The 16487-nt window shown below is 30.7% G+C and overlaps 1 protein-coding gene across 1 annotated transcript; it reads right to left on the reverse strand.

Moving 5' to 3' along the window:
• Positions 1–1773: 1773 nt before the first annotated feature.
• LOC134832502 (potassium voltage-gated channel protein Shaw-like) lies at positions 1774–15836 on the reverse strand. The gene is made up of 10 exons (XM_063846552.1): positions 15699–15836; positions 12315–12464; positions 11992–12124; positions 10931–11110; positions 8728–9180; positions 8364–8660; positions 5555–5764; positions 3402–3567; positions 2548–2652; positions 1774–1895 (listed from the first exon to the last, which is right to left on the reverse strand). The coding sequence occupies exons 1-10, from the start codon at positions 15740–15742 to the stop codon at positions 1774–1776; spliced, it is 1860 nt and encodes a 619-aa protein (XP_063702622.1). The 5' UTR covers positions 15743–15836.
• Between the last annotated feature and the right edge of the window lie 651 nt (positions 15837–16487).

Raw genomic sequence — 16487 nt, forward strand, 5'->3', positions numbered from 1 at the left:
ATTGTGATGCAGCAGAACCTCCGTCAAAAATTTCCGTATCTGCAAAGTCATGCAAGATTTAATCAACAACAGAAAATTTTTCGGAAAGTGCACGTAAACAACGCGTGTCTGTCTGTGCTACAATGTTTTGCTTTGTTTGTGTGGTTAGGCAAATTATGTGTTTTTGATTCGTCCTCGCATATGTTGCTGATGCAAAACGTGTTTGTGCATGATTAGGTCATTATTATGTACTTTATTTTGATCTCAGAAGCATTTGCGAGTTAAATTTGAACGGAATACCAAATATTTCGAGGTAATTAGTTGTTTGATCTCTAACATAGACTCATAGAATAATATTTGCCGTTTAAATGTTTATCCGTAATTAAGATAACATCATAATGATGAGCTATTTGAAGAGAAATATATTACTTACCTCATAAATATTGCCTTTATAGTTATTAATTTTCATTTTATTCCAATATACAACTTTATTTCCTTTATTTCTACAACAATAAAATATGTTTTAAAATTTAATTTTCATATGAAACATTTTTATATATAATAATTTGGTATTATTTTACGTTTTACTTCATTTTTTTGGTATGATTTATCGATTGTAATTAATAATATTTTGTCATTTTTAATGGCATCAAGGAGTAATTTCATATCTGTTTTATAATTATACTTTAATTCTTCGGAATTATAAAAAAAAACTTTTGAAAAACCTATTTTCAGGCGTGCGTGTGGACCAAAAATTAATGATAGCTTCGCCCCGTAATATTTACGTCATTCCGTTATTTATGATAATAATAATACAATACATATTAACTTGGCGTTCGCTATACTGACGAAATTAGAAACCGTTAATTAAATAAAGTTTTAAGGTCATTCGATATTAAATTTAACTTATTTCGTACATCTTTAATTTTATATGTTGTTATATTTTGGCAGAAATTGACAAATATTCAAATATTTGATACAAAATTCATAAACTTTAATTTTATCATTATTAAATTCTATCTAAGTTAAAATATATATTGAACACGTTTTAATGTCTCATTTGATTTTTGTTGTGATTTCTTATTGACGAATCTTTTTTTAAGAAATATATATTTTTTTTTACTTTTGTGTTTACTATAAATTTTATTGTAAAGCATTCAAGTAATAAAACTATATCGCGCGTTTATTTAAATAATTTATTTATTTTTTTGAATTCTAACATTTTTTATACACTTTTACACTACTGTTGTATCATATTTTTGTATTATAAATTTTAAAACGTACCGTTACGGTTCAATATTTTGTTTATAATTTAATGATCACAGGTTGCTTTAACTATTCATGAAGCACAGTTTTTACAATTTTTGTTTATTCTCCTATTATTTTGACACTAATGTATTTTTTCCTATATTTTAATGTGAAATATTAGGTCCGGTTTTTGCGATAAGGTTCTCTGCATCTTTTTTATTTATATTTTTTTTTTGTTATTATAAAAAGGAAGAGAAAGTTACGTAGTTTCGTGATATTTTTTTTTATATGTAATCAATACAGTTTAGTTTAGTAGACAGAGAAAGCTCTTTGTTTTTTCGATAGTAGTTTTATTATACAAAAAAGAAAAAAAAGTAAGAAAAGTCACTAAACTATGTAAACTTTATCGCTATCATTGTCTGCGGTATTGCAGCTGTTACTTCCGTTGATGTTGACGTCTTTGGCTGTCTCATCAGTGACAACAACAACGGCAGTTGTAGCAATAGCGATTCCGTTGTCGTTCTCACGATGATTATCAGCCCAATCTCATTCACCGGGCGTCTCATCATTTACCTTATCAGCAGCATTATCTTTTTGTAGTGTCACTTTTGGCTCTAATGGCGCCGTTATATTTTGTAGCGCAATGCTTGATGGCGGATCTTTGTGTTCTGTGGATGATAAAAAAAAGAGAAAAAGGAAGAAAAAAGGGGAAATGTTATAAATGTTGCTTGATGAAGTACACGACTACACAGAAAGAAATATAACAAACAAAGGAAACGAACAAGAAGAAAACGAGAAGAGACACATGTAATAAATTTACATAAATTATTATGGTGTGTATTATTGTGGTAATAAAATTTTTCTTTTTATTTCCTCTTATTTCTTCCGTGGCGCGGCGCATTCCATTTATCTAATAAAATAATAGTGAAATGAAGTTTAAAAGGCAGAAAGAGGGTCGTTGTGTCACACACTTTTTTTTGCTGTTGTTCCTTGTTACACAATAAAAAATGGGCGGAATTCATTTGTTCTTGCAGAAGATGAAATTTGAATAAAATGCCATCACTCATAGGATGACCATCTCTCGAAACATTGTCGAGTTAAAAAAAGCCCATCTGCTTCGCACGTATAATTTATCACAGAAATAATAATATTAATAATATAAAAAGCCTTCATTAGCATAACTCAACTCAACGTCATGTCATGCTTTCTCGTCTCTTTTGATAAACGTTCGTTCTCTCTGCTGTGACTTGCCATGTCACTTAATGAAATAAAATGAAACATCAACAAAGACGGGGAAAAAAGTTAATTAACTACACTCACCTAAAGGCATTAATAATTTCGGCTGCAACGGCAATAGTATATTTGCACCGGTTGTCGCTGATCTCGGTTGAAGCGAATTCATTTGAGGAACATTAATAAAGTCACCTGAAAAGTTTATGAAAATTCTCTCAAGTTTGTGTTATATGATAAATGATACATTTAAGGAAACAGCAGCAGCAGCTTAGTGTCTAAATCTAAATTCTACTTAAAACATCAAATAAACTCTACAATACAAATCAAAATCATAAAACATTGATAAAGAGCTTTGTTTCGGTGTTAATTTTTTATTTATTAAAATACTTGTGGTGTGTGTCATTGTTGTCAAAGCATGTAGGAAAGATAATTTCTGTTAAAATTTCTGTCATGTGAAAGCATGGCAAGGTTTATTTTATGGAAGTACGAAGGAAAATGATAGGGGATTATTTAGCATTTTACCTTGCAATGGTACTCCTTGTTTAATTACAGCTAATCCTGGCACTGACGGTCCCTGTAGACTCAACCCAATTACATTTACCCCATTTATGTGTCCTATGGCAAAGACACAAAGTGAGAAAAATACGGATAATACAAACACACACACTTGGTCATGGATTTTAATCGTCGTTGGAAAGTTCATCAAAAAGTTCAGTTGAAATGTAATGTTCGTGAGAGAAAAAGCTCTTTTTTTATTTTTCCCCTTCATTCAAATATCAACGTAAAATTTTCTACAAACATTTACAAACTCTCTATATGTACGACATTTAGGTACAATATACATAGCTAACACGTTTACACGATAAATGTTATCAATAAAAGTTTCAGAAAAAGTTTTGAGAGAGAAACGGAAAAAAAATCAAGAGAGCAAGTCGACATACCGATTTTTGCACTTCCAAAAGCATCCTTAAAGATGGCGGGATGTGTCGTGTGATGTTGATGTTTCATAGCGTTCGTTCGACGATGTTCCGCGCCGTTTTCTCGCTTCCTTCTCGGTTGCTCGACAGGCAAAACTCTCCTGCGTTTTTTAGGCAATTTTGAACGAGCCTGCAAAAAAACATGATATGATATGTTATTTAAAAATGAATTAAAGTATTAATTGCATAATGTTCTATATATGTTATGTTGTTAATTAATTACATTTATTATTCATATACAATACATTAAACATGTTGAAAAATATTTCGGGAATTGAATTTAAATTTTATGCGTTTTTCTACATATTTATATACTTGTTGAGGATTAACTGAATTAACGACATAAAAAATTTAAATTTAATATTTTTTTTTTTCATTTTTGAGTTCAAACTTGGACGACACAAGAATCAGAAGGTTAACCACAAAAAACTTCCTTTTTATATAAAAAAAATAAAAGTTTACAGTATCAACACTTAGTTTATGAATGCATTTAATTAAAATTGTTTACAGTAAAAAAGAGTACAACAAAAGGAAAACTGTTGAAAATCATAGAGGCGTGTGTACGGAGAACAATGCGAGCATTTCACATAAGCTTTTATAATTCCATATAATTTGTTTAAAACAGTTATTGTCTGATGTTATGGTATAGTCGTAAAAAAACTGTTTTTATATTCATGTGTACACATAAGTTGAATGCAATATTAAATTACTGAAAATAATAATAAACAAGTACCCGTATCAAAAGCACTGAACTCATCATAAAAACATAACATAACGAAACGAGAGAAAACCAACAACGGCGATCTGTAATGATGTTTGCCTTTTGTTTTTTTAATAATAAGTAAAGTATGTCCTCGCTTTTATTTAGAACAGTAATTAAAACGTGACTTTTTACAAAAAATATAAAAAGAAAAACTTTTTCATACCAACATTTGATGTTGAACTCATCAACAAGTACCTCAGAAAAAAGGTGTATTTGTCAATTTTCTTTAAAATATGGTCTAAATTGCCATAATTAATAATGTTCCATGCCAAAGAGAGGCAACAAGCAACGTAAAAAAGGGAAAAAGATAAATAAATAAAGAGATGTTTGTACAAAATTGGAACGTGAGACAACAAATTCGACGATGAAATGATGTAACGAGCAAAGTTTATTTATAAAATAATGTCTGTTCAATGTTCCTTCGCCGAAGAAAATGAAGAGGAAAAGGTCGTGTGCCCTTAGGATGCATTTATTTCTTAATTACTATCATGTCTTCGGTTTCTCTATAAAAAAAATATCTTTACTTTAAGTATTTTTGAAGAAGAGAGGAAAATTGATATTATTTTGTATGTTTTCCCAATCAATTAAGTTCATAAGCAGTTTAGTTGAAGGAAAAGGGTCAATTTCGGGTAAATGTCTATATTTGTAAGTTATAATAAGAAGAAAAAGGTTCGACAAAATAATTAGTTTAACTAAAAATATGACATTTGAAAAAGATCGTATTTCTGAGAATAAATTATTATCAAGTTTCAATCTGCTATTTTTTTTAGAAACACTTATCGAATTATCGTCCCATATGATATAAAACAAATAAACATAATTTTCATTACATCAGCAATGTGTGCGAGGAATAAATATCAAGTCATCAATATGAAACAGACAGACACATAAAAGAGATAAAAACCGAATGAGTAATTCATTTCACAGAATTATATTGTTATTATTATTAAATTATTGAATTTTCTCTCTCTCACTGTCGCTCTAATCTATCCATCCTTCTGTCTATTTATTTATTATTATTGTTATTGCAAACCGTTCGTTTTGTCGAAAGATAAATCCAATAATAATGCTTCGTTATTGATTTTCATGTCGTTCCATCCCGAGAACGTTCGTAATGTTGAAAAACGAGACAATAAAATATACAAATTTCGCAGATGATTGATGAGTTAACTAAAGCGCCATGCCTGCAAACCAAACCAGTTTGCACTGTGTTTCATTGTTATTATTATATTTCTTGTAACACATTTAAATTTAATTGTTTCTCTCCATTTCGCACGGAATTCTATCTCTCATGCTTTGTTCTATTTACTCGGAAAATAATAATAATAAATGTATTTTAAATTGCGTTACTTACTTGCGTGTGCGAATAGAACATTGAAAAGTTGCTAACGATAACGGGAACTGGCAATGCGATCGTTAACACGCCTGCGAGTGCACAAAGCGCGCCCACAAACATGCCGACATAAGTTTTGGGCGCCATATCTCCGTATCCAACTGTTGTCATTGTTACTATAGCCCACCACAATCCGAGCGGTATACTTTTGAATTGATTATCTGGATTATCCTGCAAAGAGATGAAAAGGATGTCATCTTGAGAGGTTTTCAATTAAAATTATGCAATGATAACGTAACTAAATGATAAATAATAAAATAACAAACAATTCAATTAGTTTGAAAGCATTGATGTTTACGTAACGAAATCCATTAAAGGAAGATAATGGCTGTGGTTAAAGTGTTACAAAAACACAATGACGATCAAATTAAAATATTTATGAACAATTCCCTTGCAATATTTTATTTTTATTGCAAGAATTTTTCCTTTCGCAACATCATCTTCGTTTACCGCACACAAATTTCCGCCTCACGTCTTCAGACTAATTTATCACAAAAACCGATTTATGTAAGTAACGATTAACGTACGTGCTTCCAACCTTGAAAAAAACCGAAAGAAATAATGATTGATGTTTTCATTTCTTCAATTATTTTTTTAAAGCACTTTTAACTCGCAAAGTTGACACCTTATTAAAATTCATCTTTTCTTGATCTTTTCAAACCACAGCAAAAAAATTATGCTTATTTGGTGAGATTTTATCCGTCGCCTTTAGATAAGAATTTATTCAGAACATTTCAAAACATAATTCATATGAAATGAGAATTTCACTTAACTCTGCATCCATCTCTCAAACAGTAAGAATGGCACATAGAAGACCAACTTGCATGCAATGATGAATATTATTAATTTAAAATGCGAATAAATAAATTTTGTATGAAAAAAAAAATGAATCTGTTGTTTGCCCAACAGCTACATGCCAGTTATATCCTCATACATATAGACACATATAACAATATTTATTATGATAATAATAATTTTTTTCCGTATGTGTCATCAAAACTTTCCGGATAAAATTTATGAATAAAAACTGAGAGACAAAAAGAGAGAGATATAGAGGAAAAAATATGGTAATTTTTAAGTGACCGTCGATCAAGTTAAATTTATCTCAAACAAAAAACTGCACAGCTTTTGTTTACTTTTTTTTCTGTGTGTCATTGTGCAAAAAAAAAAATCAAAAACTATTGCATGAGCCAGCAAAATATTTCGAACCCTTCAAAAAAAAAAAAAACATGAATGTACAACGAAAAAGATTGCGAGAGAGTAATTTATGTGTAAAAATAAAGTTTTGCAATTCTAATTTTTTGTTCTGGTTACGCATCATCTGGTATATATGGTAGGGGCACAAATAAAATATGCTTATGAGAGTCATCATAAAAATGATGTCAAATGTATCATTTTTGGCACATTTCACACAACATTTGAAAATTTTTCGGATTTGCCGAAACGAAATGGGTATGAGAACATTGTATGGGCAACTAATGGACCATATATTTAGTTTAACGAGTTTAATTAGGCAATTCTCACGGGTTACATTTAAGTAAAATGGTTACTTTGTCGAATTATTTGAGGAAACGCCTGGTTTTTTACTAAAAATTCACTTTGATATTCGTATTTAATGGACATGTATTTACATTTCTATTGAAATTCGATGCTTCATAAATTTGCATAAACATGATAAATTTATTTAATATCACAATGTTTCAATATTTCACATGATATTTCATGTTCAAATTGAATTTTCGATCAAGTACAACATTAATTTTGCAATAATACCAAATTAACTTCATCAAAATTGACTGAATATCAGCACATATTGCATATTTTAATTCTGAATGCTTTTCGATCATCATTTATTTCACTTCATTCAGGAGTGAAAACTCAATTTTTGACATGATAGTTTAATTAAAAAACTGACGTTCACGTAATTTTGGAGAAAATTCATCGCAAATTGAATTTATTGTCTTAATTGTTGTATATGTTCCATATACTTTATTATTGGTGCATGAAACTCAATCGAGAAAAAATCAAAAATTTGTCAGATCGTCAACAAACTAAAACTTTCATAATATTTCTTCAAACTTTCTGATGTATCACTTTCAAAAAAAAAAAAATTTGGAAAAAATAAAATCTCTTCGTCAAACGCCTTAAAAAAAAATGTTTTTCATCAAAAAAAAAAATTTTTTTTTTTTGAAAATTTGGAAAAAAAAATTATCTCCTCGTCAAACGCCTTCTAATGAAACTTGTCCTGAGCAATGTTTTTCATCAAAAAATTAAAAATCAAAAATTACGTAAAAAATACGTAAAAAAATACGTAAAAATTACGTAAAAAAATTTGAAAAGTGAAAAACATGAAAATATAATCACATGAATTTTTCTTCAAAATTTTTGATGTCCATAAATTTTCAGATCCTCAGAACTAAAATGCAAGTAAAATTTGTGTGTTCGTTAAAACTCATGTGAGCTTAAAATTGAGTAAAGTCAATGATGTTAATGATGTTTTTGAAAGTGAAGTGTGTGCATGTGGTTTCCTAATTCATACACCTATAAACATTATTCAACTTTTCACTGCAAAAATGATGATGATGAGTGACGCGACATTGCATTTTAATTAAATGTGGTCTGTCAGGCAACATAGCGAGAGGTAATCTCATTGACGGCGACGCACGCCGCGCATGTGAACGGTAATTAGGGATACAGGCAATTAATAATGTTATTTAGTTGGTCGATTTCAATTAGTATGTGATATATTTAATAGTTCAAGGACACATACCTGTAATTTTTCGGCGTAATAAACTAAGCTGGCAAAAACTACGATACCTAAAACGAGGAAAAACACGAGAAGCGTCAACTCGCGCGCCGAAGCTTTGAACGTGTGAATGAGAATTCGCAATCCGGGCGAATGTCGTGTCAATTTGAACAATCGCAGGATACGAACAATGGAAAAAGCTTCTAACAATCCCGTTTGTTCGCCGAGTTTTTGACAAACGTCGGTATAAAAACTCAATGTTGCTACTAAATCGATTAGGTTTACGGGAGATTTGATAAAATGCCACCAATTTGGTGAAACCTAAAAGAAAAAACGAAAAAATTCGTATTAAAAATGAGAAATTTAGAAAAAAAAAATTAAAACTTACCACAAATCTTACAGTTAATTCAATAATAAACCATATATTACACACTAATTCTACGTAGAAAAAGGCTTCGTGTGGTTGACCGTAAGTTTCTTGCCAATTATCCATAACTTGTCGTCGATCGTTCTTCCATAATGCATGCGATTGCGATAACGGCGTTCCAAAGCGACTTCCTCGAAAAACGGGACCTCGCATGGTAGGACTCGCTGTTGTTTCTGTCGAAGTTGTGACAGGCGTTGTCGTAGAAGTTGTCGTTGATGCTGTTGTAACTGTCGCAATGATGGGCGCCGTACTGTCAAGCAACTCATCTACTGTAACGTTCTCAAACGAAGAACCTGTCATGTTTGACGTGACATTCAATAAGGGCGGCAATTCAACACGAAGTCCCGGATGTGTCTTCAAACAAAACGATATCACAGAGATACAAATAAAGAAGACTGAAATGCCAGCAACAATCTGAAAAAAGAGAAAAAAAGAGATAAAATGAGTAATGGATGGATGAGTAGCCAAATAACGCGTGAAATATTGTCGCGCAACCCAAAATTGGTTAAATTTATTCATAAAAATGCTCGATGTTTGTTGTTGTGGTTTTTCAACGAGATTTAACGACCGCTCATTATTTTTTTTTGTGCTGCAATGAACGATCAGCGATAAAAAAGAGCACGTTTAACCCTTTTCTACATATCTCGCTCCATACATCGCCGGACATAAATTTTATTGCAAACAGAGATAAACGTGACTCATTTATTTTCTTATCATTTTTATTGAGGTATGAACTGTTTTTAAAGGATCATCTCAATAATGTTAACAAATTGCGTTGGAAAACTTTTCCGAATGCAAAAAAAAAACGTCGAACAACAAAAAATCTCAACTCGTCTGTAATAATTGGACAAGAGTTTTATAAATAAATAAAATAGCTTAGGAGTTACATGAAAAGTTTTCTTGTTTTCTCAACAACAAAAAAAAAACTTTTTTTTTATCTCCCCTGTTACGGAAGATCAGACACACGCACCAAAAATTCTAATGAATAAACGATTAAAGTTGCAAAAGTAGGAACGAGAAATGTGTTGTAATGTAAGAGGATTATTAAAATTGGATCATGTCGTACATTGTAAATGAGGAATGGACTTAAACACAACTTTTTATTCAAAAGAGGAGATAAGAGCGAAAAGTATTCGATTCCTCCATTTCACTTTTTTTTTTATCTCAAAAGAGACAATCTTTCATTGTCTTGTTGCTCTGTTTTGCTTTGCTTTGCTTGGCTTGCATAATAATGAGTTGTCTGTCTCTCACACAAAGCACAATATTGAACAGAAAAAGTTTTTCCTTTTCTTCTATAAATTACTTAATAAACAAAAATGAACAACGTTGTCTTGTCTTCCATCATTTGGTCTTGTTTTCCTTCATAGTTTGTTTAGAAAAGTATGTTTCTTATCGTTTCAAACAGCATTCTGAACAAGACGTCGACCTTGGATCATAACTTTTTAAAAGTAATTTTGAAGAAAAAAAAAGATCAAATAATGAAGAAATATTAGGTCAATTTTGCAGCAAACGTTCAATCTTGACCTGAATATTACAAAAAAAAAATCAGGAAAAACTTTTTTTTACGTTTCAAGTCACCTTTCAACGTGTTTTTTCTTGTGTAAAAAAAAACAACACACAAAAACGGTTTTATGCTAAAGAGCTAAATAAAGCTGAAATAAGTAATAAGGTAAACATTGTTTTAATTTACACTTTTTTAAAAAATTTACCTTATTCATTACATTGTTTTGTAAGCGTCGTCGTTTCATCGCAAACAGTACGAAAATTAAAAAAAGGAGAGAAGAGAGCAGATTAACCCAATTTTTGTTTACTTTAAGTTCGTTTTGAAAAATTCTGCGCGAAATTTTTTCTGCATAATTTAATTAAATTTCATTTAACGAAATACGAATTATTTAGATTTTTAATCTGTTAAGGCACCGAAGTCGAAGAATGACAATAATTTGTCTCATTTATCATCAAAGGAAAACAAAACCTCGAAAAACCACAACATTCTTTACGTTTTTCGGGCGCCAACACAAAACAAGTCTATCGCTGAAAAGGTTTGAAAGCCATGTTATAATTAATGTCATTCGCATCATCATCCCTTTTTATGTAAATTACAAACGAATTTTCGTGTAATTAAAATAAATTAAAGTTAATTTTTGTGATGATAAAATTTGTTTACCTTGGCTCCCGTCGAACTGGAAGGTTCGTCAAATAACGCCCAAATTTTCGGCTTATTCCGTTGCCAACAAGTGAGTTCGCCATTGAGAAGAGCCTCTTCAAAGCCAAACAATCGTGCAATTGCTTCTTCTGACGGTTGCTCTTCATCCAACTCGAGTTTATCTAAAATTGCTAAAGTGCTCTGTTGCGACATGAAAAAAAAGGAAGAAAAAAAAGGTGTAAAATGTAATAAAAGCATACATTAATGATGAATGTGTTTAAAGAGAAAAGGAGAGAAACAATGAACACATATTCGAAACACGACATACCGACCCAAGAAATAATAAAAGTTTGCTTCGAGGGTTTTTCCGAATGTAAAGTAAAACAATAATATTGTTTTGCAACAAAGAACGGGAAAAACAATGGATTTGTCTTCTTTTATTTTAAAAGCTTGAAAAATTTTCGTTACATTTATTCGGTATTGTGTCGATTTGAGCAAAAATTTCTTCGTACAAGAGCAAAAAACGCCACTTTTAATTCAAATTTCGGAGGAAATAAATCCAAAATTTATCAATTTAACCTTTAATCTGAAGGCAATGATTTAAAGGCAATCTGTTTGTATCCTTTTATCCATCTTGTTTCTTTTTTTATTGTACGATATTTTTCATTGTGATCGAAAAAATGGCAACAAAACATCGTAAGACTCTTAAAGAGTGAAAAAATGCGCTTTTACCGAAAGTTTGATTGAAAAGTGAGCAAAGTTGAATATAAAAGGGAGATTACTGTTGTAAGAAGATTGCTTTCTGATCTGAAATCCTTGCCCATTCTTTACAAATTTCTTTGTTATTTTTTCATATGAAAAAAAAAATCTTTCAAAACTCAAGGATGTTTCGTTACCGCAATAATAAATTACAGAAACGCAGAAAAAATATAAAATGAAAAAATTCCGACTTTTTTTTCAACATCAACGAATCATATTGTTGTTGTCTTAATTTTAGTTTAGCCAATAGCAAAATAAAATGTTCATTGTTCATGTTCTCTCGTTAGCTAAAGAAAAAAAAAACAAGAAAAGGAAATTCTTACCTGTGTGTCACGATGAATGCTGTACGTTGACCAACAACAGGGCTCTACTTGATTTGAATCGAGCCCCCAAAATTCCAACTCTTCTTCGAACAATGGTCCACAAACATCCGTTGGATAATGAAGTTTGCCCGTTCTACAAGTGTGCATGAGGAGTAAATTAAATTGAATCGAATTCAATGAATAAAAGGTAATTTATCTCCTTTGTCCATTCACACTCGAACATATCAATCTGAAGAAGATAGCACTCTCTCTTGAGAAGAATGGCGACGTGAATGAACAAAAGACGACAAATTTATCCGTTTTCTTATACAAATCGTACGTACCTGTAGTAATTCAATATCTGCGCAAACACACCTGGATGGCGATCGAAAAAGTATTCATTGAGGACAGGATCATAGTTCGCTAAGGCTTCTGTTAGTCGAGATAATCGTGTTGCCGGGATTTTCTTCAGTGTTGCTTTGTACGTTTCGTATCTGAAAAACAAAATCAGTATTAAATTTTTGGTCAAAAACAACTTTCATGTGAAAAGAAAAAAAAGGTCAATTTTATTATGTATTAACAACAACTCAGTATCAGAGAAGAGTAAGCGACGAGGGAGAAAAAATACCATTGTTGTCGCTTTTTTTTATTATTTTATCGTAGTAGTAATAGTAGATTGCTTGCCCGCCTCATGCCTCATGAAACGCAAAAAAAGGTCTGAGAGTGTCATAATAGTAAGTTACAACGGATACGATTTTCACCCTCTGCTCCGTTTGCAGCATCAAAATGGGCCCCAATGAATAATTGTCTCTGAACGTTAAGATGTACGATTTATTCCTTTTGTCATTATGCTATCGCCGATGGAATATTCAGAAGCAATGGCTATAAATGCCTTTCATATCACTCGCCATTATTATTTTTATTATATTATGAAATGTGGGTTCACTCATCAAAAGCGACAGATGAACAAGACGACACAATGGAGGAACGACAGGATTTTGCCAATAAAGAAAATTAATGATGTTGTTTTTTTTTCATTCATTTTATTTTTATTATTAGCTGGAAAAGTTTTTTTTTCGACGACACAACGCGTCGACATGATATCGTTACAACGATTGACGAACAAATAACGTGCTTCTATCAGATCGCTTGTCAGAAATTCCTTTTAAAATATGTAATTAATGAGTTTTTCTCTCATCATTATTCCATCAAGTAGAAAAAGTTTTTTTTTAATGAAATTCCTACAAAAAAAAATCAATGATTTAAAATATCATTAAAACCGAGCGACAAAAAAAGAACAAACAAGCATTTTTTTCTCGATACGATCTGACAATAATTGTCGTCATTTCAAGCGAGAAAAAAGAACTCAATAAATAAAATATAATAATGGAATAATCACATAACGATGACGAACAAAAAAAATATATGTGTGAATGTTGATTCAAAGGAGAAAAGGCTTATATTGATTGTATCTTGATGAATTTTGTATTTACAGTGCCAAATGATACTGTCTGCCAATATAAATAAATGAATTTGATTTTCTGTAAGCAACAAGTTGATGAATTATGCGTGTGTTTGCGATAGTGACGATAAAATAAAATAATAATAAATTGTCACCAATAATGTTGTGTGAACGAAATTTAGGGAGTGAAGTTGGAAGTTTTATTTTTTCGTTTTATTTTTGGGAAAGGACTTAATGAAGCGTGTTTTGTACGCCCACAAATTCATTTTGTTCGTTGTTCTTTGTTGCTGTTAGACAATCATTTGCATTTTTTCATTGCCCAACCATCCGTATTACGATAAAATCATGGAAAATAGACCGCCCGATGGATTAAAAGCGAATTCATCCAAAAATTCTGACAAAAACAAATTATCTTCAGAAAAGAGAGCAATTTTATCATAATTTAATAATTTTTTTTGATGTATTTCTTTAACCGCACGAAAGACGAGCCATTTTTAATTTAATAAAATAACTTCCGTCAAATATATTTATGAGAGATAAGGAGAGGGGAGAGAAGTTTGGAGCCAGAAGAAACATAAATCGATAAGAAACGTGTCGCCCACAAATTTTGTACCTTTCTTCATGCTTTTTTCGTTGTTTTTTGCGATGGCTCGTCGAGTGTCGGGTAAAATATATCATTTTGATGAACATCCGCCTATCAATTTTTATTTCCTTTCATTTTTCTTCTGCCATTTCGTTACACACATTTATCATGATAGATACTTTTGCTCTTCTCCGACGACTTTTACGAGTTTGATATCTTAATTTAGGTCAAAAAAATTTAACAACCTTGAGAAAAATTGGTCGATAAAACTTGCTTCGTCTCTCAAACGTTAGGTGCTAATTTTAAGTTGTCTTCAGTTTTTTTTTTGTACCGACCGAACTTTTCAATTCCCACACAAATCATGTTTCATGACCAACCGTTTTTTTTGCTCAACAAACATTTCCATTACATCAATTCCGACAAGAAATTTATGGCAAAGTTTTTGTGCGGATGAAAATTCAGACAGACAGATGTGGTTGCGTAAAATTGAAAGGGAAGTCTTTTTCACTCTCTTGGATCATATGTCTAACGTAAAAGAATTTTATTATTTTTTTGTTTGTTTGTGCGGAAAAATGTGAATATTTTTTGGGGTGCACATCATTTTTAAATATATAATTTTCAGAAAAAACGTCGACGGCGGATGGAATTTCGAAGTAATGAAATAGAATGAGTCGAAAATGAACAAGAAGACTTTGAAATATAAAACATTTTATAGCTAATGTAATAATGAAAAAACGGAGAAATTTTTTTATGAAGCAGTAGAAGTCTTTTTTTGCGCAATTCAGAAGGAAAATGATGGCTCAAAGACAATTCCTTGGATTTCCGATTCAACTCGTTAGGGATTTTTGCACGCTTTTTTTATGTGTCTCTTCATTTTTTTCATTTTTAAAAGGAAAACAGAGCAATCAGAGACAAAATGACTTCCTCCATAAAAAAAGTATTGGAAATTTTTTTCAGTTTCAATTTTTTAGCAGTTTTGAGCTATGAAAATGATAAAATTATAACCGACAAGGAAAAGATCTTCCAACCATGAATAATGAAATCGTCGTTCGTATCGTGCACATGGAATAAATTGAATCAAGCAACTCTAATATTCTCTCGTTGTCGTAAGAAAAAAAAGACGAAAACATAAACAAACATTTTTAGTACTTTAGTAGTAAGGATAAAGTGACGGAAAAAGAACGCACAATAAAAATAATAAAAATGGGAATGTTCAGAACTTTCATTCAACCTTACATTACATAAAATTAACGTCGGAAAGGGACTTTTTCAGTGCAGAAACACATTAAAAACCGGCAACACAAAAAAAAACAAGAAAATAAATAAATAAAAGAAAAATGTTTTTCCGTAAAACTTTTTTTTTCTCGTCTTATAAACGAATCATCTTGAGAACGACGCCAAAACTGGTACAACAAAAAATAAAAGTGATGATTGGATTCAAAAAACAAACAAACAAAAAAAAGCTCGATGAACAAGAAAAAAAGGAAACATTTCCGTTTTCCATTAAATATTCAGAGAAATAAATCAAGAAAAAATGTTCCTGCTTATTTGTCTTTCTCAGTTGTTTGGCACGGCGAGAGAAGAACAAAGGTCATGTTATTTATCTGCTTTTAATTTGTTGAGCTTTGATTCTATTCAACAATTTGCGTATAAAAAAAATTTTTCAAGAGAAAAAAAACTCACCTTATTCCGCCCACATTTAATATGATCCGATTTTCTCCATCCATAATTTTTAAAAGTAGCTGTGATTTTTTTGGTTTTTCTTGAGATTGTAGTTTCTTGTCTTCTTCGTCGTCTTCGTTTGTACTTGTCGACTAAGTACATTTCAAGAATGACATTCACTGATTTTCTTCGTTTCTTTTCTTATTATTTTATTTTTTTTTCAAATTGAGAGTTGGAAGTCTATTATTATTATGATTATAATATTTCGCAATAAAAGGTAGACTAATTTATTTTTTTACCATAATTTTTTTCTTCTTCTATGTTATTTATTTTATAATTATTATTGTGAACTGTGAATGGCCTGTCATAGTGCGACTGTTTGTGTTTTTAATTTATTTTTCAGCATTTTCCCCCGGTTTTTTTTTCTTTCGCTTATTTATTTGTTTTTCCCGTTTTTTCACGAAAAATCATAATTTATTTGTTGTTTATGTTATTTTTATGATGTTTCAATTATAAAAAGATAAATTATATTACACGCGTTCACTTTACGTCAACGATATTAGAGATTTCCATGACAATGTCCTCCATCTGCTTTGTTCTGCTGAAAGAGAAAAAGAGAAGAAAAATATGAGAAAAGTTCAAAAAGTTGTTAGATTGTCAATTTAGGCAAAAAGTTTTTGAAGTTAATTAGTTTGAAATTTGAGATTGCTATGTAAAATCCTGACAAATAATGTCGACTTTGCAAAATAAATAAATCGACGGACTCGTTTGTAATCGATATAGTTCAAAAGAGATCCTCAATACAAATAA

This window comes from Culicoides brevitarsis, chromosome 2, assembly GCF_036172545.1.
Source record: "Culicoides brevitarsis isolate CSIRO-B50_1 chromosome 2, AGI_CSIRO_Cbre_v1, whole genome shotgun sequence".
NCBI lineage: Eukaryota > Metazoa > Arthropoda > Insecta > Diptera > Ceratopogonidae > Culicoides > Culicoides brevitarsis.